Here is a 21,076-nt window from a genome sequence, read left to right as displayed (position 1 = left end):
AGTATTGGTGCATTGCAACACTAATCAATAAGTTTAAATTGAAAGTTGCAGTTCACTTCACTCCACTGCTTTTTGCGTTGGTGAATTATGCACTCTGTCTATTTTTGAAAATGAACTTATGAATATTAAATCAGGCTAATATTTGTTTGTGTGTCTTCAAATGAATGCAGTGTTGTTAAGCATTTAGCTCAAATCTCTGTATCAAAGGTGCCTAATAATAATGATCATTGTTATTATTGCTGCTATCATTGTTAGTACCAGAAGGTGGGTCATTATTTCACACGATACAGAAAAAAACATATTTTGCTTCTAGCTATACATGTGAATGTTCTCGATAGACTGTTATAAACACCTTTCGCCTCAGAAGAGGTTTCTGACCAGAACGTCGGGGGTTCGATCCCCAGCTCCTGCAGCCACATGTGGAAGTGTCCTTGGGCAAGACACTGAACCCCAAAATTGCTCCCACTGCTGCATAAGAGACGTGTGACTGTGAATGGATGGAATAAGTTGTGTGATACTGACGGACATTTTACGCAGCACCCTCTGCCATCAGAGTGTGTATGTGGTGTGAATGAGTGAATGTGACCTGTGGTGTAAAAACGCTTTGTCAGAGGACTAGAAAAGTTCTATACAAGCTCAAGCCTTTTTTATCTTCTTTTTATTTTTTATGTTTAAGCCCAAATACAATACATGAAATAAAATGAAAATAATATCCACCAGACACACAACACGCACAACACTCATCTTTTTAGTCATGGTGTTTGAGAACTGAGAACGCAGGCATCTTGAATGACTTTATAACCATTGAAGGAAGCTGATGCAACACCTGTCACTTTGAACAGACATGACCACCACGTGTGGTCAGTTGGTAAAGAAACAGCTCACATGGACAGTTTAGATGCTGAAAAATGACGGTGTGAGTGAACAGAAAGGCATAAAGACGAGCAGTGTGTTCATTTAAAATCCTCGCACCAGTGACCTTTGTGTCAAACCTCCTGAAGGAAGCTACGTCTGAGAAGATGTGATAATTATCTCCGCCAATCAGAGTCTCCAGCTGATGAGCCTCAGGTGTTGATCAGGGTAATCAGGTCAGGGATGCAGAGCTTCGCCTGTTGCAGCTGGTTGAACTCAGCTTGTTGCCTGCATGTAAATGACTGGTCTACAGGGCGAGACAGGAATAACAACTGCAGCAGGCACAGATCTGCATCCAGAGCTGCAACCCTCCAAGGACACAATGGTGAGGCTTTAAATATCCTGAATGTGATAGTGAAACCTAATTTAAAAAAAGTGTGCAAACCAACACAGCTCTGTGTCTAAATTCTGGTTTCAGTGGATATTTCATGAGATAAACTTTCCCTAGATAAAATATAATAAGACTCTCGTTAGGATGGTCAACATGTTGGGATGTTACAGAGAACATTTTTTACTCACATACTTGATTTGCTTTTTTTCCTCCCCGCCATAGCTTTGCTACATGTTGCTTTGTGCTGTGACCATGTGGGATTAATGTGGGGTCTTTATAAATAATAATATAATGATAATATAAAGTATTAAACAGAGAGTATGGTCTAGACCTGCTCTTTTCGTAAAGTGTCACATGATACCATTTGTTATGAATTGGCGCTATACAAATAAAGCTCGAATGACTGAGGTCACTTGCTGCTGCATAACTGCATCAACAATTTCTATCACCACACTAGTTAAAAAGTGATCCAGAATGAACAAACACTTCATCAAGTTCATCGGCTGTAGGACCTGCATCTACAGTACAGGGACAGAACAAGCTTCACCTCTGTGTCCTTCGGTCAAAAACAGGAGCTAGTGTCTGCAGTGTGTCTGACTGTGGAAAAGATATTAAAGGTGCTTTCATTCTTTAAATAAATGTTAAAACATATATGTTTATTGTCACTCTTTCATACAAATACATGCATATATCACTCACATTGAATGTCGATTATCCAGCTGTATGATGTTTACTGAGCAATACAATTAGAATACAATTTTTAGTGACTCATGATGTCACTTTTATTCTCTTTGTGACATTTCTGACATAGATTTCCAAAAGTTTATATCATTAACAGGTTTGATTATCGGTTAGTCCTGTGTGAGACTTTCTACTTTGTCTTATTATTGTCAAGCTGAAGTATCAAAGTCCCTGGGGTCACAATTAAATTGCTTCTAGAGCACATTTTGGTTGATTAAATTTATTCAAGCAAAACTTATCGGGGAGGCTGGAATCTGAAAGAAAAAAAGAATATGAAAAACAATTCTTAATAGTTAAGTGAAACATGAACAATATGGCAGATATCTAGTCAATCGTTTCTCTCACCTGCTACTTTCTCTCACATTAACCCTCTCAGGGCCAGCGAGCAGATCAGCAGCACTGAAAAGGACCAGCAGAGGGCAGTGCAGGATGCTTCAAGAAACAAAGGAGATATTAAAAGTTAAAAGGCAACATTTCTTTAAAATCTAAGATAGCCCCACCACCACTCAACACACAAACAAAAACATATTTAGTGAACAACTCTCACCTCTCAGGTACAGATTTGTGGAGTTTTCCAGCATGGTCACCATGTTTCTGGCAGTGCAGGTGTAATTCCCGATGCTGTCTTCCTCCAGCCTCTCTATGACGTAAGCAGAGTCTTTAACATGAGTCTCGTTGCCGTTGAACGTCCACCTGAAGTTTGCTGGCGGGACAGAGTCTGCTGTGCACTGTAAAGCCACTCTGTGGCCCGGGGCTGCTGCTGACGGCCCGGATATTGAAATGTTATGAGGTCCAACTACATGAATGACATATAAGAATTTAAGAGTTCAGACCATAATGCCTTTAATAATTAGAGAAATATGAGAGATTATTTGTAAATACTTCAGGTAGGAGTACTGACAGTTAACAGTGAGGTTATGAGCCACGGTCATGGTGCTGACGGGGTTGCTCACTCGACACTGGTAGGTGCCATGGTTGGAGCTGTGAACAGGTTGTATGAACACCGTCCTGTTGTCTAAGGAGAGACGGACTCGGTCACTCTGACGGAGAGGCCAGCCGTCCTTCATCCACTCTCTGGTGCTAACGGAGCCTGAGGCCTCGCAGGTCAGGTTGGTGGAGCTTTTGTCTTCGATCAAGATGGCTGCTGGGCTGCGGATGGTGGCTCCAGAAACCAAAACTGGCAGGACAAAGAGTATCAGTCCAATGAAGAAGAATTAGTGCATTTAAGGAGCAGAAAACACAGACATTTTGTATCTGGATAAATAGATTTAAACATGGCTAAAGCGGTACAGTGAGACTTTATTCAAACATGGCTTTTTCATTCATTTATTTGAGTGAAGTTGAGCTGACTGTCCCTGCTTATGGCATAAACCAACTTGATTTATAACCTAAGTGAAAAGAAAATCAGATTTTTCTTTCTTTTCTGTGTGTGTGTTTTCAAACCAGTCATAATGGGAGCTTTACTGCATTTTTTTTATTCATATTATTTGTGACTAAATTAAATAAAACCTATTAATCATTGAAGCATCGACTGTAGTGCATAAACAGGAAAAGTTGTCCAAAATGTTTTGTCTATTTGACTTCTTCAAATCATGTGATTATATATCAAGAAAATGAAATGAATGCCAAGATTCTTGTTTTGAAATTGTTTAATAGAATAAATTATTTAAGTAATTACATCAATAAAATGTCCTTTAAAGGCAGAAATCATAAGAGGTGATTTTTTTAGATAGTTGTTCAACCCACCATACACACTGAGTGTGATCTTCCCCTGTTTCTGCAGCCCCCCGTCTGGTATGATGGTGACTGTGTACTCCCCGCTGTCCTCCAACACCAGGTTCCTGAGCTCCAGCGAGCCCGTGGCTCGGTCTAATGAGATCCTGTTGGCGTGTCCGGGCTCAGTGATGTTGGTGCTGGTGGAGGTGATGATGTTAATCCCTTTGAAGCTCCAGCTGACGGAGAGGAAGGGACTCTCTGGAGGTCTGAGGGTGGTGGTGAACTTCACTTTGCCTGCCACAGCGCCACTCAGGGGTCCAGCTGGTAAGATACCCTCAGCAACACACGTACCTATGACCGAGAAACAAACAGTTATGGCCCAAGGAGATCAGACAACAAAACTCAATTCATCATGCGGCTCATCGAATGTTTGAATCGAATGTACCTGCTAAGAAAAGCATCAAACAAGCAGCAGTCCTGAACGCCTCGTTCTCCATGGTGAATAAAAACATTCACGTTGTCTCTCTGTTCTCTCTAAAATGAAAAACATGGAGACACTACTGCTCTTATATTGACCCACACCTACAGCACAGGGTCAAATTCACCCCCCCCCCCCCCCCAAAGACACACACACACACTGTTTACGATTGCCACTGTGTACATACACCAAAGACGCCCTTCGGTGTATGTTCAGTCAGGATCGAGTCACCAAGACTAACTGATGAACTCTGAAGGACTTGTGGTTTTTGTCTTTGATCAGACAAATAGAGATCAGTTAAAGGAACAACTTTATTTATTTTTTGCTTTAAACTTGTAACTGCATAAATGTAGAGAGATGTACGAACAGTGTAAAAGATCAGATCACTACAAGTAATCCCCTGACATGACATTTGTAAATCTTTGAGTATGTTTGCCCCTTATTCTCTAAGTTCAAACCCATAATAACCCATAATAAACATGCAATCAAACATCATTTTACCGTTTTGTCTACTTTTATTATGATTAACATCTCTTCATATTCAAAGCACCAGAGCATGTTATCAGCGACAATTTGATCAGATGGCTTCATTGGTGATGCACAAAAACAAGAATCAGATACAGCTGTGACCAAACAGTTGCAAATATCAGCAGTTTAGTTATACATGTTACAAGATTTGAATAAGTTCTTATACATGAATTATTATTTTTAAACTAGCTAAACTATACTTAGTGCCCATATAGTGTTGCTTTGGTCAAAAATATTTGTCTACTTTATTTGACTTGGACCAGTAGTGGCTTGATCATCATCTCTTATTACTGAGCAAGAGGACTTCCGATGATTGTGTAATTCAGTATTAAATTAAGGTGAATCATTTATTAGTTACACATTAAATAAAGGTCCCTGAAGATAAGGACATCACCTCCAGGACAACAGCCGTATAAAGTGAGCTGAAGATGCTTAAACGGGCAGAGCCTTCATATTCAAATAGAAGTCTCTACGTCAGATATACAAATGGAGTAGTGGTCAAAACAACATATGTATTCAGGGTTTATTTTATACATTGAAGTGCAGCAGAAGTGTGAGTCACTGTGATGGGGGGGTGTGTGTCGTGCGTCACTTTTTATGAGCTCTTCAGTGAGTGGTTTTGGGTCTGGGTCATGTTTGAGGAGCTGCAGTGAGCCGAGGCATTCCTGTGAGAGGAGGATCAAAGACACATGAGACAATCGGACTCCTTCAGACCACTTTACAAACACCGCTTCAGGGTATGCAGATACACTGACATTTTTAAAATGTGTCTTAATTGTTTTTTTTTTTTTTTTTTTTTTTTAAATAACCTCTATCAAGATTAAACAGTACAATCATGCCTATTTAAAAACTGTTGGGGGAAACCATCAAATTAGCTGGAACGATGAGGTATTCAATCGGTGCCACTTCTCTATATTTCCCAATGGTGAATGTTCAATATGGGATGTGAAACTCCAGTCAGGGATGTGTTACAGACAGATATGCTGTTTTAGTGGAGGCGCCGCACACATAATGTTATACAACCAACGCATGAAATAATGACAAAAATGAGATAACCCAAACATTTTAACATTTTCTCTTCTGATTTGTCAGTTGATCTGAGAAACATTGCAAAGCTAAATATGTCTCTGATTATTGTTTTAAAGATAGCTTTGTCTTTCTCTAAGTATCTCTGTTGGAATATCTCTTAAAAGACACTCTAATTGAAGTAACTCAGATGAATTTCACAATAAAGCTGAATACAGAAACTCGATTTTTATGTGAACACTCATTCTTTACATAGGGAATCTTGCTACCTCTGGGAGTTTTTATGGGCTCTGAGTGGATTCTTTGACTGTAAATAAGACACAGTGTACATTAGTTTACTGTAATGTACACGGAAGAGCACATTTCAACAGATTGACACAGTTTGCACTCAAAACCAAACCTGTTTTTTCCATCCATTCATCCATTATCTTCCGCTTTTTCAATAAAAGAGCTCCGTCAGTAGTCTCAGTGTTCTGTTTTGAAAGGTGTTCTGGTAAAAAGAAAACTTGTACTCCTACGCATTTTAAGACTTTTATGGTTTTATGATTTATTTGATTTGACTATTTAAATGTTTCCCTTTTCACATGTTCTTGAACAGTCTTGTATCTTAAACTGATCAAGAAAACAGCAGATCTACATAATTTAGTAAAAAATGTTTGAATTATGAAAGACAAGATGCAAGTGCTGCTTTTATTAACAGCACATCTACTATTTTTAATAATTTAATTACTAAGCACATCAAATTACCAACCCATACTAAAAACACAAACACATGGACAAAACAAAACAAAATCCAATGTGGCCAATGTAAATTTAACAGTAAACATTTCTTTATTCTTTGTTTTGATTGTGAGGAAATGTTATATATTTAAGTAAACATTCAGAGTGCAAAGAAACAGCTATAAAAACGTTGCACTTCAAACTTTACATGAGAGAGAAACATTTTTTTTTTCAAAAGCAATTTTGAGAATTTTAAAGCTTGTTTGGTTGTTTCTTCCCCAACGCGTCATATATCAGCTGTTTACAATTTGTTGTCTGAATACAACAAGAGAATCAAACCAAATATCACTGTAGTTGTTTACTCAACTTAGAAAGTACACAAGACATAAAAACAAGTGTTCTTTCACTGCCTCAGTAATCAGGCACCAACATAAAACGCAAACACATTTACCACTTTTTTCTTCTTCTTGGCAAATAAACAAGAAATGTTAAATTCCTTCATTTTTCCAACTGCAAAAAAAAAGATAGATTAGCTATTTTCAAATAAATATGTTTTATGCTAATGTAACATTACTAATATTAATATATGAATAATCAGCCAGCTTTAAATCATTTAAATTATGTGATGCTGCTGTCTGAATTTCATGTTGTTGAGCTCCTCTGCCTCCAATTCCCGAAAAGGAAATGAATGCAGCTTTAAGCACATTCATATTGCTGGAAGTCTAACAAAAACCGTTTCAGAAACATTGGCTGTCCTGTTAGATTCAAATTTCATTTGTGACTGACTTATAAAGAACATGTATAAAACATAAGTAGAGGTAGGAGAGGAGAAGACTCATTCTGTAAAACAATTCTTCTTCTCTTTGTGGTGGTGAAGGTTTACAAGTGGACTTCTTTCTGATCACCTGCAGGACAAACGACAGATTCAAGCTTAGAGTTGCAGTAACCATGAGCTGAATGTTAAACTGGATGTGTAGTGGTTGATTCAGTGGAAATACATCTATCCTCTTCTCTGGAGTGAGTTTACAACTTACCTTAGAAGGTAGAGACTGTTGATCTTAGGCGTTCTCATACACATTTTCATAAATATGTTCTTCTTGTTTTGGTTGTTCTAGTTGTACTGAAACTGAAAGTGCTTTTGTTACACTACACATCTTATGTACTTTTCTCTATGTAACCATTATATCCCAGATACAAACTTACTTGGCCTATTGTGTTGTTGTCTTGGCTCCTCCAGGTTTTTGTGCACTCTATATTTGGAAAAACAGTATTGTTTATTATGTAAAACAAATACTCAGATACATACTTAAACAATATATCATTTTGGGTGTTGTTCATGTGTGGTGGCGTAAGCTTGTCAATTAAAATTACAATTACAAACACCAGAATCAAAACCATTCAAGAACATAAACATGCTGACCAGTAACAAACTGTGACGTAATTTTACTCACTTCTTATAAATAAAGTATCCTCCAGCAGCGAAACAAAATGCCACCACTAAACATGCGATTATTATTCCAGCAATGGCACCTGCTGAAAGACCTCCATCTGCATTTACTGAGACACATGAAAAAAGATATCCCATGAAACATAACAGTTTTATCATTCATTCATCACCACATCAGTAATCACATACAGTTTACGTTATATAAGTAGCCTACACTATTTTAGCTAATCGTTGTCATAAAAGGAACATAGATAAGAAGATAGATCTTTACCTGTTAATCCATGCACTGCATAGGATGTTCTCCCAGTTATCCTGTTCCTGGCTTGACAGGTGTAGTTTCCACTGTCCGAGGGTTCAGTGTGGTTTTTAATGTACACAGACAAATTGTATATCTCTGATCCATTCAGTATCCAGGTGTAGGATGCAAATGGTGTGGACTCAGCAGAGCAGGTTAACGCGAAGTCGTGACCGAGATTGATCTCCCTTGGGCCTTTGATTTGAACATTTTCTGGTCCATCTGGAATCAAACCATAGTTGTAGAGTTCCTTCAGCAGGATTAGAATGAACTGTGCAATGACTGAAATTAAACTCTGAAGTCTTGTATAACAGGGGACCAGCGCAGAGATCATAACAAGATTAGAACATTGAAGTAGCAGAGGGTGTCATTCTGACTTAATGCCAGAGTGTGACTCATACATGCAAAAAGCCTTGTGGTTTAAATGTGATGCTATAGTACGCAGAATAGGCCAACAGTGGAGGCAGGAAAGCAAGGGAAATGTTCAGGCAAACAATGACATCCCCAGCTTGATAAGTTTCCTTCCTTTAGATAAAATAAAACCGACACACTTTCCCAGTGGCAAGCGGTGCCTAAAGAAGTGGGGATACTCTTATTTTTCCACAAAAACATTTTTTTTTTTTAAGTGGCCTGTCCAGTACAGTATAAACGGCCTCTTAAATAAACAGTGACATGTAAGACTACTCTTGTATATGTAGTTTGGGTGTATTAGCCAATTAGACACAGAATAGTGGGGGTCATCCCTTCACCATCCCAGAACAGTAAAGGGAAAAAAAATGCAGCATACTGAATATTGTCCATCAATCAATGGTGTGAATCAGAGGAGATTTAGTCTGGGGATTGAAAAATGCCCTTTTCCATTAGTAAGGTTGTCAAAATGTTCTTTACTTCCATACTCCATCTGATATTAGTGTGCTACAGTCTCCATTTAACGACCGATATTATTAAAAAGTACATAAGCTTTGAAATAACTACAGATCTTCATTCAGATTTTAAGCCAAAATGCCACAAGCAAAAGAGAGCAGCCTTACCTTTGAAATTCCCAGGTATGTTAAAGTAACAGCTTACAATGTTACAATGCACTTAGCAGACGCTTTTATCCAAAGCGACATACATCAGAGAGTAACTAATCCATTCATACATCGCCACTGAAGCAATGCAAGGTTAAGTGTCTTGCCCAAGAACAAATTGGACATGTTGCTCAGCTCCCTCGAGAGGCGACGACTCTACCAACTGAGCTACAGCTGCCCATACATGTGTGTATCTTTACAAAGAGACCGAGAGTGGATGAGGAGACGCAGTCTAAATTGCACACAGACATTGGATACGTTTCTGTGACATTGCCAATGTTTTTGTGCAGAAGTTGCTGTGGTATTGAAACAGGGATCGATATCGTTTGATTTTTGCTTTCACTTCATATCAAAGTTTAAAATTCTGACAACCCTTTTCACTGGGCTGTTATTTTAATTCAAGCCATATTGTTTAATACTTACAGTTAACAACCGTGATGTATTTCGCTTCCTCATAGCTCACAGGGTTGCTGACTCTGCAGGAATATTCTCCACTGTCATTTTTTGTTAGTGGTTGAAAGGACAATACTTTATTCCCATCATAAAATTGTATGTTGTCAGTCAGAGTCATATTTGATCCATCCTTTACCCATTGTCTGGTAAACACAGAGCCAGCAGCATCACAGGTTAGGTTGGCATAGTTCTCCTCAATCATCAGGTTTGTTGATGATGTGACAAAAGCTCCTGATATTCGCTCTGTGGGTTGAAAGAAAAGTCTTTTGCAACGTTTTTATGAAAATGTAGGCAAAAAAAGTGTTCTTTACTTGAAAAATGTTACTCACCAAGGACAGATATAACTGAGGACTGCGATGTTTGGTATTTCTCGGTCTTGCTGTTAAAGGCCTGACAGCTGTAGTTTCCACTTTGATCCACATGATTGTTCATCAATGTGAACTCGGGTCCAGTGTCAGGCAGCTTCCCTCCATCAAAGAACCAGTAAAACAGGGCAGCAGGTCTTGAGTCAGCTGAGCAGGACATGATGATGTCTGATCCTTCAGCAAAGTATTCTTGTGATGGAAATAGTTTTAAACTGGTGCTTTCAGGGCCAACTATAAATAAAACATTAAAACATCAAGAAAGTGGCTCAAACAGAAGAAAAAAAAACATTAAACAAAAAAATACATCTTGAGTCAGTGTGAAGCCTCAAGAACAAATAGTAGTATGTAGTTGGATGGGGTATAAATATCCTTATAGGTCTTTTTTGTTGTTAAAAAAGCCAAACCAAAAAAATACACTTAGTCATTTCCTGTAGACTAAGTGGAGGCCAATTGGAACAGAATCTGTTGTGAGGATAAGGCCTCTCATTACCAATGTTAAGCCTTCATTTAAAAGAAGCTATGTTTTGTGTGGCCATTGTCTCTAAAGAATAGGGCAGATGCAGAGAGACAGGAAATGTTGGGAGGAAAGAGTAGGAAATTACATGCAAAGGGTTAGGGGTCAGTTTCAAACCCAATGCTGCTTCAACAAGGACTATAACCCATGGGGTGTGCGTCATTACCGCTTGGCTATCCCCAGCCCAGAAGCTACAATTTTTAAAAATCCATGTTTGCATGTGTTGGATGTAGTTGGTTAAAACAGTGAACAAGCTGGTCAGTCACTCACAGCTGATGGAGAGGTTTATTAGACCACTGCTTCCGTTACTGACAGGATTGCCAACTAAACACCTGTATGGTCCCTGGTCACAGCGGATCACATTGGTTATGGTGAGAGTTGAGCCTCCATCAGTGAGCTGGACTCTGTCACTAGTTATAACCTCAGAGGTGTCGTTCCACCAGCGGAAAAAGAGGGAGGATCCAGATGAGGAGCAGGAGAGATAGATAGAGCTGAACTCCACCAAGTCTGTACCTCTGTCAGTCACCATTATGTTGGAAACTGGCTCTGTAGGTGAAACATTTATTTAAGCAGGTTTTTAACACAAAAAAAGAAACACTGGGCGTGGGCTCTATGTTGATGATAGAAAGTAAGTGCTCTCCTGGAGATATAAAGTACTTAGCCAGTTATTATTAGAGTTGTAGTCAAGACCACACTAACCGAGACCAAGACAAGACATAGACAAGATGCAGAGTCAAGACATAGACCATCATTATCACTGAGAAATCATCAACTTGTGTTTAGGGAGCGTGTCACTCACCTAGACCGTAACACCGGGAAGGTTGCGGTTGTAAACCCTTGAATAAAATTCTAACTACAAATGAATTTAAGTTGTTTGTTGTCTTAGAATGGGGTGTTTTCCTTCTAATCACAGTAATAACGTGGAAAAATAACCTTTCAGTGGTGGTCTTTACTGGTCTTGGCTTAAAATTTCCAGTCCAACCAGTCTGAGACTGAGACAAGACAGAGTAAAAATGCTTTTGAATTTGAGATGAGACCGAGACCTTCAAAAAGTGGTCTGCAGACTGGTCTTGAGACCAAGAACGATTTTGAGTACCACAACCCTAGTTATAGTGTAATAGTAAAATAACATACACACAATATGACTGAAATATCTCAAAATCATGCAGGAACTTGTATACCAATCTTTGCAATAAAGTGACCATCAAATTATTTTTATTTGAGTTTTCACTTAATCTCTATTAACATCGATTGACTATAGCCTCTTGATTGGATTTATCGTTGTGAAATCGAAAATGTAAGACGAGGATTTTTAGCAGTAAAATTTGAGAAATGTTAACTTGGTTCACCTTCACACTGGTTAGTTTGTTACTCTTAAAATAAACGTATCAACATTTTCACATTTTAAATCGTGCAAGGTCTCAAGAGACTAGCATTGACACAATACAAACTTCATGAGCACATCTGGAGGAGATTCACAAAATACATTGCAAAACTGTAGGTAGTTGTTAAAATACTCAAAATTATTATAGATTTAAACTAAAAAATGTAAATGTTCTTAACTCAGTTTTTCAATATTAATGCAACGATTTTTCCATTTAGCATTAAGAAAACAACACATTTACAAAAGTTGCTTTACCATATACTTGCAGTCTTGTGCTCCCATACTTCGCTGTTTCTCCATATGGTATAATGGTAACTCTGTATTCTCCACTGTCACTAAGGGCCAGAATCCTGAGCTCCAGTGAGCCCGTAGAGGGGAAGTAAGTAATCCTGCTTTCATAATCTGTGTAAATTGCAGTAACAGAGTTGGAAGTGATTATTTCTCTATCACCAAACCACCAGGCCACTGAGGAAAAGGGTTTTTCTGTTGGACTCAGTGTGGTTGTGAACCTCACTGTCTCTCCCACGGCAGCATTCAATAGGTCTGGCAACACACCAACACCATCAGTGAAACCTGGGAGACAAAAAAGACAATTCTGAGAAACATGATGTGAAGATGTTCAGTTAGTCAGTTGGTATAGGACCTATACCACTTCTGCTGCTCTCGCTAAATTTGCAAATTTTTTCTATAGGCTTTAATAATTTCAGCCTCCGAATCTGAGAATGGTTAGAACTGAAATCATGTGTCTATTGATCAGACTACCAGTACATATATATTCATGTTAACTTATGAAACCACAGTAACTCTCTTAACAAACAAACAAAACATCCCCTTTTAAAATCTCACTATATCTCCTTAAAAACATGGCATAATAGTGGATATATAATCTGACACAATATAACAATCAAAATATATTCATTAAAGAAAAAAGAACCAGAATAATCCATTCAAAACAACAACACAATGAATGTTTGTCATGAATGTGCTGCATCATGTGGTGACCACTCACCTGAAAAGATTCCCAGGATGATGACAGCTATTGCAGCTGTTTCCATTTCATCTGGAGTATCAAGGATATCACAGAATATGTGATTATGATAATTAAACTGTTTCGCTTCCCCTGCTAGTTATTTGTCAGAATCTGGATATTAGAGCACAAAGGCAGCAGAAGGAAATGCTGTGTGAGGCTGACCTACCAGTATCAGTGTTAGCACCCTGTCAATTATTGACATTATGGACTATGAACAACAATAAAACCAAATTATTGAGCAAGTAAAAACTGAAATAATCAAATATGACCTTTTTTTAAAAAAGTTGAGTTGTAATGTTTTGACATGACAAACCATGAAGTATTTAAAATATCTTCATCCTATTATTAAGAGAGGTCCAGGTAAGAACTTGTTGCCATTTTGGTCGTTTTCTGAACTGAAAGACTAAAGATCATTATCAGAATATTACTACAGACTACAGATGTAAATAGACTTTGACTTAGATTGTACTCTATGCATAACATCATACATTGTTGTTTTCTAATGGAGCCCTCAGATGACATGCAAAAATACATTTTATTCGACACTGTGTTTCCGTGGTAAAAGAAAGTACATATCATTCCTTTCTAAAGGTCTCGATTTATTTAGCCTACCTTGTTATCACAGGATAGCAACGCTAGTTTGTCCAAGGTAACAACTCAATTTCAACCGTTCCCTTCAAGATCTCGAGAATTGAACTTGTCATTTCGGGAAAACCAGATTGTTATCCTCCTGTTTTCCTATTCCCATCTTGCCAAACACTCTATGAGCAGTCTGATGTTGGACAGGCACAGCAGATAGCGTCTGAGCCGACCCACTTTCTTCAATCCTTTTTACCTCTGGGAGAGAATCAGGGTCCCTCAAACTAGGCTGAACCAATATAAACACTCCTTTATTCCGATGTCCACTAATATTCTGAATAACAGGTAACTTAGGATGTGCCAAGGGGCCGTGCAATATGTCAATGTATCACTGCTATAAGAAGGTGTTTATGTACGTATATTTGGAATTGTTACATTAAATGCTATGTGTTTTGTAAGATCTCTATTTGTTGATTCTCTTGCAGGACAGAGACCTAGACAGATTTCCGTTTGGGGACAATAAAGTATATTTAACTGAACTTAATCAGATGATAAACTTTATTATCCATGAAGCTAAGTAAACATTATTTACTTCATTTCACCAAAACCATGTGTTTAGTGAGTGTATTATGTGTGAGTAAAAACGTAAATGTATTCATTCTTATACAAAATTAGATTTTACTGTATACAGCTTTATTAGGCAATGTCTATACAGAATTAAATAAAGGTGTAAAGGGGAAACCTAATAGAAATAATGAATTTAGAAAATCTTCTTAAAAAATCTTCTGGAATCAGGAATTGCAGTTGCTGTGGGACAATTTAAGAACAGCAGAGAAACTCTCTAAGATGTAAGAATAAAAACCTGAAAGTCAGACTGAGGATGGAAGAGGTTACGCACAGTGAAACTCAAGTTTAATAGAGGCCTTTCATTGCACATTGATCACCTTCAAACCCACAATCCCCAACAGTTTTGGAATGAAATTAATAGATTAGGGTCTTGAAAGTCTAGTGCAATTCCTATGGAAATGAAACTAGAGAGCGGGGAATGTACTTCTGATTTAAGAATTTTACTAGATAAATGGGAAAAAGATTTTGCAGATCTGTTCTCTAGGTGCAATGATTCATTTGATGATGCTTTCTTGAAGGAAACAATCAGCTTACAAGAGGTAATGGAGTCTGAAATGTTATCTGATGTAAATAATAGTAATAGGTTTTTGAATTAAATTTTTTCAGTAGAGGAGGTAGAAATTGTAATACAAAAATGCAAATTGAAAAAAGCTACCGGAATTGACGAAATTTCAAACGAAGTGCTTAAGTCTCCAAAGCTGTTCAGTATATTATATGAGTTATTTCAGTTCTGTTTTGATAATAGCATGATTCCTTTTCAGTGGCACAAAACTATCATTAAACCAATCCACAAATCTTCAAAAAATTATCCTAGGATACCACTCAATTACAAGGGTATAAGTCTTATTAGTTGTATCAAATTGTATTCTTCTATTTTAAACTGCAGACTAGTTGACCACCTTGAGAGAACAGGTGTTCTGGTGGATGAGCAAAATGGATTCAGAAAAGCTAGAGCATGTATTGATCATGTATATGTAGTCACCTCAATAATACGTGCTAGAATGAAGGAAAAGAGATCAACGTTTGCTTGTTTCATTGATTACAAGAAGGCGTTTGACTGGATAAATAGGGAGCTTCTACAATATAGGTTAAGTGCTGGTGTGAATGGGAAATTTTATTCCGCTGTGAAGTCTCTTTATCAAGCACCTGTTGCCTGCGTCCAGGTTAATGAATACACAACTGGATGGTTTCCTCAACAATTTGGAGTGAAGCAAGGAGATGTTTTGTCTCCGACATTGTTCTCTATTTACATCAACGATTTAGCTCTTCAAATGAAAACCTCTGATGTGGGAGTTAAAGTGGTTGGAATATTATTATATGCGGATGATGTAGTTCTACTGGCTGAAGATGAAGATGATTTACAGATTATGATGAATATTGTTGCAGAGTGGTGCTTGAAATGGAGACTAGTGGCAAATGAAGACAAAACACAAGTAGTACATTTCAGGCAAAAATCATTAGTAAGAAGTCCATTTATTTTTAATTTAGGTACAACAGTGCTATCATATGCTGATCAATATAAATATCTTGGCTTGACATTGGATGAACACATGAAGCTATGAGTGTTTTGACTCAGTCAGCTGGTCGAGCTCTGGGATCTGTACTGAACAAAGTTAAACACTGTGGTAATCTGGGATTTCAGACTTATACAAAACTCTATCATTCATGTGTGTGTCCAGTGTCTGACTATGCTTCTGGTGTCTGGGGGTTCCTGGAACATCTAATTTGCAATTCTGTACATCAGAGAGCTCTGAGGTGCTTCTTGGGAGTCCATAAATCAACGCCAGTCCTCGCTGTGAGTGGAGATATGGGATGGGAGCCTCCAAACATCAGACATAAATGTGAAATGCTTCGGCTTTGGATCAGACTTGTAAAGGTGTTGGATCAGACACTCAAAAAATATATTTTTATTTGGGATGCCTGTCATTGTCACCCATGGGCAAAGGAGATAAAATCTGTATTCCATATGAATAATATGTCCTTTATTTTTCTGAATAAGTTAATTTGTGACATTCAGGAGATAAAGAATAATATGTTTGTTATGTACAAAGAGAAATGGTCTGTAGATATATGGTGCAAACCAAAACTAAGAACGTATTGTCTCATAAAGGATTGCTACAGTGTAGAAGCCCATGCTAAGTTTAATTTATCCCTGAAAACTCACCTCTTCAACACTGCCTACAACCACTAACTGATCAGCTCTTATTAACAGCATCCTAAGCTGAGCGGTTATGGCCTCAGAAAGTTAAAAACGTATTAAATAAAAGAATTACCTAAAAGAACAATATATACACTGTATATACAAACATCTGTTTTTATATACTAATATCACTTTTAAAACAGATGTTTACAAAGTGCTTTGACTTCATGATAATGAAGTCTCTGAGGACAAATTCCTTCTGGTGCTCCATCTTCATGATACATGTATCCTCATGGCACAAGTTCAATTTACCTTCAAAAGACAGCTGAGTTTATATACACTCGTATACCCTTAATGTGTCCTCATATACCGTTGATGTGTTCTCATATACCGTACATGTGTTGTCATATACCATTGATATATTCTCATATACCATTGATGTGTTTTCATATACTGTTGATGTGTTCTCATTAACATCTTCTTGTTTTGGTTGTTGTAGTTTATCTGGGAAACAAAGAGCCAAACCTAATAGATTAATATGAGTAGGTAGATATTTACATGATAAGTAAAGGGTGCATTTCAATCAGAGGAATTCTTACCTGTCCCTTTTTGCTGAGGTTTGTTGTTGGCTCTAAAATGTAGAATAAGAACAAATATTAAATATTTCCAGATAGATGCTTGTGATCATCTTAATTAATAGTTGTCTATTTGAAAGTACTGTTACTGAGCAAATGATGTTTAATCAATAATCAAGGCTAGTCAGTTCAAATTACAATTCTGAACAACAATTCATTAAGAAACAAAAATGTCTGACTTGTTATGATATGAAGTTATTACACTGATTTCTTTATATAAAATGTGTCCTGTCATTGTGTCAACCTGAATCTAGTTTAACATTTTCTGTCTGCTTTTTCCTCTGAACTCACTCGTGTCTTCTCAGATCCCGACTCTCCCTTCTGTTTTGCAGCAATCTTTGTCTTTCCACTACCTCCATTTTTACATCTTCTGAGCTGCACACTTGTGATATAATTTAACTCTCCTCAAGTCGCTTTCAATTTAGCGTTCGAGCAAGGCCCTTTAACGACACAAACCCGTCACTGCGTTTTTAAACTTCTGCCCTTTGTGCCTGCTTCATAAGCGGATAAGTCTTCCTAACTCTCTGGTAGGCTGGCTGGTATAAACTTCAACAGTTTTCTAACAACTAGTAATAATGAACTATTACATTCAAACATACTGGGATGAAAAAACGAGCTTTCCCGGTTACATTTCAAAGACCTTTTAACTTACTTCTTTTTGTAGATAAAGTATCCTGCAGCAGCAGCTGCTCCAGGGATCACCAAACATGCAATTACTATTCCAGCAATACAACCACCACTACAGCTTGATGTTACTGCAGAGAATACTAAGAAAAGAGGAGGACAAGAACATATTCTGTAAACAGGAACTGTGCCATACTAACAGCAGATACAAAGCATTCATTGACTTCCCCTGATTTCTACTGACAGATTATTTATGCACTATGGGTAATGAACCAGATTCAGTTTTAACAAGGTAAATGAATGCTTGGAATAAAAACCACGAAATCTCTCGACCTCTTATCATTAATTTTAATATTATTTAAAGAACTTTAAGTCTCACAATTTTTAATCTGTAGAAGTGCATTTCTAAATTTGACTATTTTCAGAGAATCCTTCAGTAATATATTGGGGCGCTGATAGCCTAGTGCATGAGCTCCATATACAGAGTCTATAGTCCTCCAAACAGGTGGCTTGTGTTTAAATCTGACCTGTGGCTGCTTTTCCTCATGTCTTCCTCACTCATTTCCTACTCTATCCATTGTCCTATAATAAATACCAAAAGCCCACAAACAATCGATCTTTAAAGTCTCATGAACTGAAAATAGATCAGACACATTTAATTGGTCAAATTGATCTCAAAGACATGTCACACCAACAGAATCTACAATAAACACCGTCTTGTTACCTGTTACAGTCACTCCATGCACTGAAGAAGATGATCTTCCAGTTATGATATTCTGTGCTTGACAGGTGTAGTTTCCACTGTCTGACGCTTCAGCGTTCTTTTTAGTGTACTCAGGAGAATTGAGTATCTCTGTCCCATTCAGTAACCAGGTGAAGTTTGCAGGTGGTTCAGACTCGGCATCACAGGATAATGTGAAGGTGTCTCCCAAAGATATGAGATGCTGGCCTTTGATTTGAGTGTTTTCTGGTCCATCTGAAAAACAGTAATAGTTAAAAAATTTAAATTTAATGTGTAACAGGTAAAAATAAGTTGTGTTTTAATGTCAGATTTGTATTATGACGCTCATTATTTTGAACAATTAATGAGTACAGTAGTTTGTTACCTACAGTTCACAAACAAGACGTGTTTAGCTTCCATGGAGTTGATGGGGTTGCTGATATTACAGGAATATTCTCCTCTGTCTGTTTTTTTTAGACGTTGAAAAGACAGAACTCTGTTGTTATCGTAAAGTATAATGTCAGCTTGATTTAGATCAGATCCATCCTTCATCCACTTTCTGGTAAACACGGAGCCAGCAGCGTCACAGGTTAAGTTGACAGAGTTCCCCTCTATTGCCTCCTCTGGTGATGATGTGATAGAAGGATTTGATATTCTCTCTGTTGGACAAAAGATCACAGAAACTTTTTAAATGTATGAAGAAGAAAAACACAGGTTAAGCTATAGATTAACAATAAATTTTAATTTTTAACAGCAACATAGTGAAACTTAGTTTCATTAAAGGTAAGTCTCACAGTTTTAATCTGTAGAAGTGCATTTCTAAATTTGACTATTTTCAGAGAATCCTTCAGTAATATATTGGGGCGCTGATAGCCTACTGCATGAGCTCCATATACAGAGTCTATAGTCCTTCAAGCGGGCGGCTTGTGTTTAAATCTGACCTGTGGCTGCTTTTCCTCATGTCTTCCTCACTCATTTCCTACTCTATCCATTGTCCTATAATAAATACCAAAAGCCCACAAACAATCGATCTTTAAAGTCTCATGAACTGAAAATAGATCAGACACATTTAATTGGTCAAATTGATCTCAAAGACATGTCCCACCAACAGAATCTACAATAAACACCGTCTTGTTACCTGTTACAGTCACTCCATGCACTGAAGAAGATGATCTTCCAGTTATGATATTCTTTGCTTGACAGGTGTAGTTTCCACTGTCTGACGCTTCAGCGTTCTTTTTAGTGTACTCAGGAGAATTGAGTATCTCTGTCCCATTCAGTAACCAGGTGAAGTTTGCAGGTGGTTCAGACTTGGCATCACAGGATAATGTGAAGTTGTCTCCCAAAGATATGAGATGCTGGCCTTCGATCTGAACGTGTTCTGGTCCATCTGAAAAACAGTTATAGTTTATTGACGTAAAAAATCTTAATCAATGTGTAACAGGTAAAAATAAGTTGTGTTTTAATGGCAGATTTGTATTATGACGCTCATTATTTTGAACAATTAATGAGTACAGTAGTTTGTTACCTACAGTTCACAAACAAGACGTGTTTATCTTCCATGGAGTTGATGGGGTTGCTGATATTACAGGAATATTCTCCTCTGTATGTTTTATTTAGACGTTGAAAAGACAGAACTCTGTTGTTATCGTAAAGTATAATGTCAGCTTGATTTAGATCAGATCCATCCTTCATCCACTTTCTGGTAAACACGGAGCCAGCAGCCTCACAGGTTAAGTTGACAGAGTTCCCCTCTATTGCCTCCTTTGATGACGATGTGATAGAAGGATTTGATATTCTCTCTGTTGGACAAAAGATCACAGAAACTTTTTAAAAGTATGAAGAAGAAAAACACAGATTTAGCTATAGATTAACAATAAATGTAAATATTTAACAACAACAAGGACTTTGAGCTTTTCCATGAAATGTGTTTTCCATCTAATTGAATGTCATTGTCTAAAAGGTTTCACCTCAAGTCTTAATGAAATGTTTTAACCCGTAGTAACTTCTCTGCCAGCTTGGGGGGCATTGGAAACAAGACGTAAAAACACAACATTTTTATCAATGTTGGCAAACTAAAATCAAATTACTAGTTAGTTAATGCTATAACTACACACCATTCATGTCTAAATGATTTTACTGATGAATGAGTATTAGTATGAATGTAAATACTAAAAATGTGTGATGGATACACTGAGCACAAACCAGAAGGGATGAGCTCAGCTGTCAGACTCACTCTGTATATTTAATGATTACACCTTATCACATCTGATGACTGGTTCTTGGTGCAATGATTAACCAGTGTTGGAGCCTCCTCCCTATTCACTATCAGCACTGGTAAACTGTTTGTTAATTGTTAGCCTAATAAACAGACAAGTTAAAGAAAAAAGGAACTGTTTATTTAAAGTTGTTTTACTTCCTGTTCCCCAGGCTTTTACCCAATCTCTGATTGTGTCATACTATACTGCTCTTACTCTTTACAGAACTTTTAGCTTTTAATCACAGAGGTCACTTTTAATCATCACTTGTCAATTTAACTTTTGCCACTCACTTCACATACTTTCACAATTGTCCTGTATAGTTCATTTCACTATTTATATTATTCTTGTATATAACTCCTGTTTTTGTTTTATTTGTTATTATCTGACCTATTCTGTTTTGATTTTGTATTACCTACTTCTCTTCTCTTATTGTTCATTCATCTTTATGTATTCATGTGTGACATTTATTCATTTGTAAG

General features: G+C 37.3%; 3 protein-coding genes across 16 annotated transcripts in view; all 3 read right to left on the bottom strand.

Moving 5' to 3' along the window:
- Positions 1-1,878: 1,878 nt before the first annotated feature.
- Positions 1,879-7,510, bottom strand: LOC132983809 (carcinoembryonic antigen-related cell adhesion molecule 20-like; the record flags this gene model as incomplete). The annotated part of the gene is made up of 7 exons (XM_061050305.1): positions 1,879-2,238; positions 2,330-2,416; positions 2,532-2,780; positions 2,886-3,161; positions 3,731-4,051; positions 5,299-5,371; positions 7,487-7,510. Coding segments are annotated over 6 exons (1,017 nt in total), but the record flags the coding sequence as incomplete, so codon positions are not given.
- The window catches only part of LOC132983803 (hemicentin-1-like), a 59,295-nt gene continuing 45,249 nt past the window's right edge, over positions 7,031-21,076 (bottom strand). For 5 of the 13 annotated variants that reach the window (XM_061050284.1, XM_061050293.1, XM_061050292.1 and 2 more), the window contains 7 exons: positions 19,869-20,138; positions 19,475-19,726; positions 18,726-18,995; positions 18,340-18,591; positions 17,644-17,758; positions 16,956-16,987; positions 14,485-16,860 (listed from right to left, as the gene is read on the bottom strand). In XM_061050284.1, the coding sequence (XP_060906267.1) occupies positions 16,688-16,860; positions 16,956-16,987; positions 17,644-17,758; positions 18,340-18,591; positions 18,726-18,995; positions 19,475-19,726; positions 19,869-20,138 (1,364 nt within the window). In that variant the 3' untranslated portion in view covers positions 14,485-16,687. Of the gene's footprint in view, positions 7,579-7,655; positions 7,703-14,484; positions 16,861-16,955; positions 16,988-17,643; positions 17,759-18,339; positions 18,592-18,725; positions 18,996-19,474; positions 19,727-19,868; positions 20,139-21,076 lie in introns of those variants that run through there. The other 8 variants (XM_061050286.1, XM_061050287.1, XM_061050285.1 and 5 more) reach the window with 8 other exon arrangements.
- LOC132983807 (carcinoembryonic antigen-related cell adhesion molecule 2-like) lies at positions 7,714-14,469 on the bottom strand. Of its 2 annotated transcripts, XM_061050301.1 has the most exons (7): positions 12,990-14,469; positions 12,236-12,553; positions 10,867-11,142; positions 10,047-10,313; positions 9,688-9,960; positions 8,171-8,416; positions 7,714-8,009 (listed from the first exon to the last, which is right to left on the bottom strand). In XM_061050301.1, exons 1-7 carry the CDS (start codon positions 13,033-13,035, stop codon positions 7,900-7,902), a joined length of 1,536 nt encoding a protein of 511 aa, XP_060906284.1. In that variant the 5' UTR covers positions 13,036-14,469; the 3' UTR covers positions 7,714-7,899. The 2 variants fall into 2 exon arrangements, with proteins under 2 accessions (XP_060906284.1, XP_060906285.1); XM_061050302.1 differs by lacking the exon at positions 7,714-8,009 and having other exon boundaries at positions 8,200-8,416; positions 9,854-9,960.

Source organism: Labrus mixtus, chromosome 11 (genome assembly GCF_963584025.1).
Source record: "Labrus mixtus chromosome 11, fLabMix1.1, whole genome shotgun sequence".
NCBI classification, from domain to species: domain Eukaryota; kingdom Metazoa; phylum Chordata; class Actinopteri; order Labriformes; family Labridae; genus Labrus; species Labrus mixtus.
Note: the sequence above shows the minus strand (reverse complement) of the source record. Positions and strands in the feature narration are given on the sequence as shown.

What these genes read in the sequence shown, in the direction of transcription:
- LOC132983807 (XM_061050301.1), bottom strand. Translation starts at nt 13,035, where the DNA reads ATGGAAACAGCTGCAATAGCTGTCATCATCCTGGGAATCTTTTCAG. An exon ending in CATCCTGGGAATCTTTTCAG is followed by an intron (nt 12,554 to 12,989) that starts GTGAGTGGTCAC and finishes TTTGTCTCCCAG; the next exon opens with GTTTCACTGATGGTGTTGGT. An exon ending in AATAAACCTCTCCATCAGCT is followed by an intron (nt 10,314 to 10,866) that starts GTGAGTGACTGA and finishes TTTTATTTATAG; the next exon opens with TTGGCCCTGAAAGCACCAGT.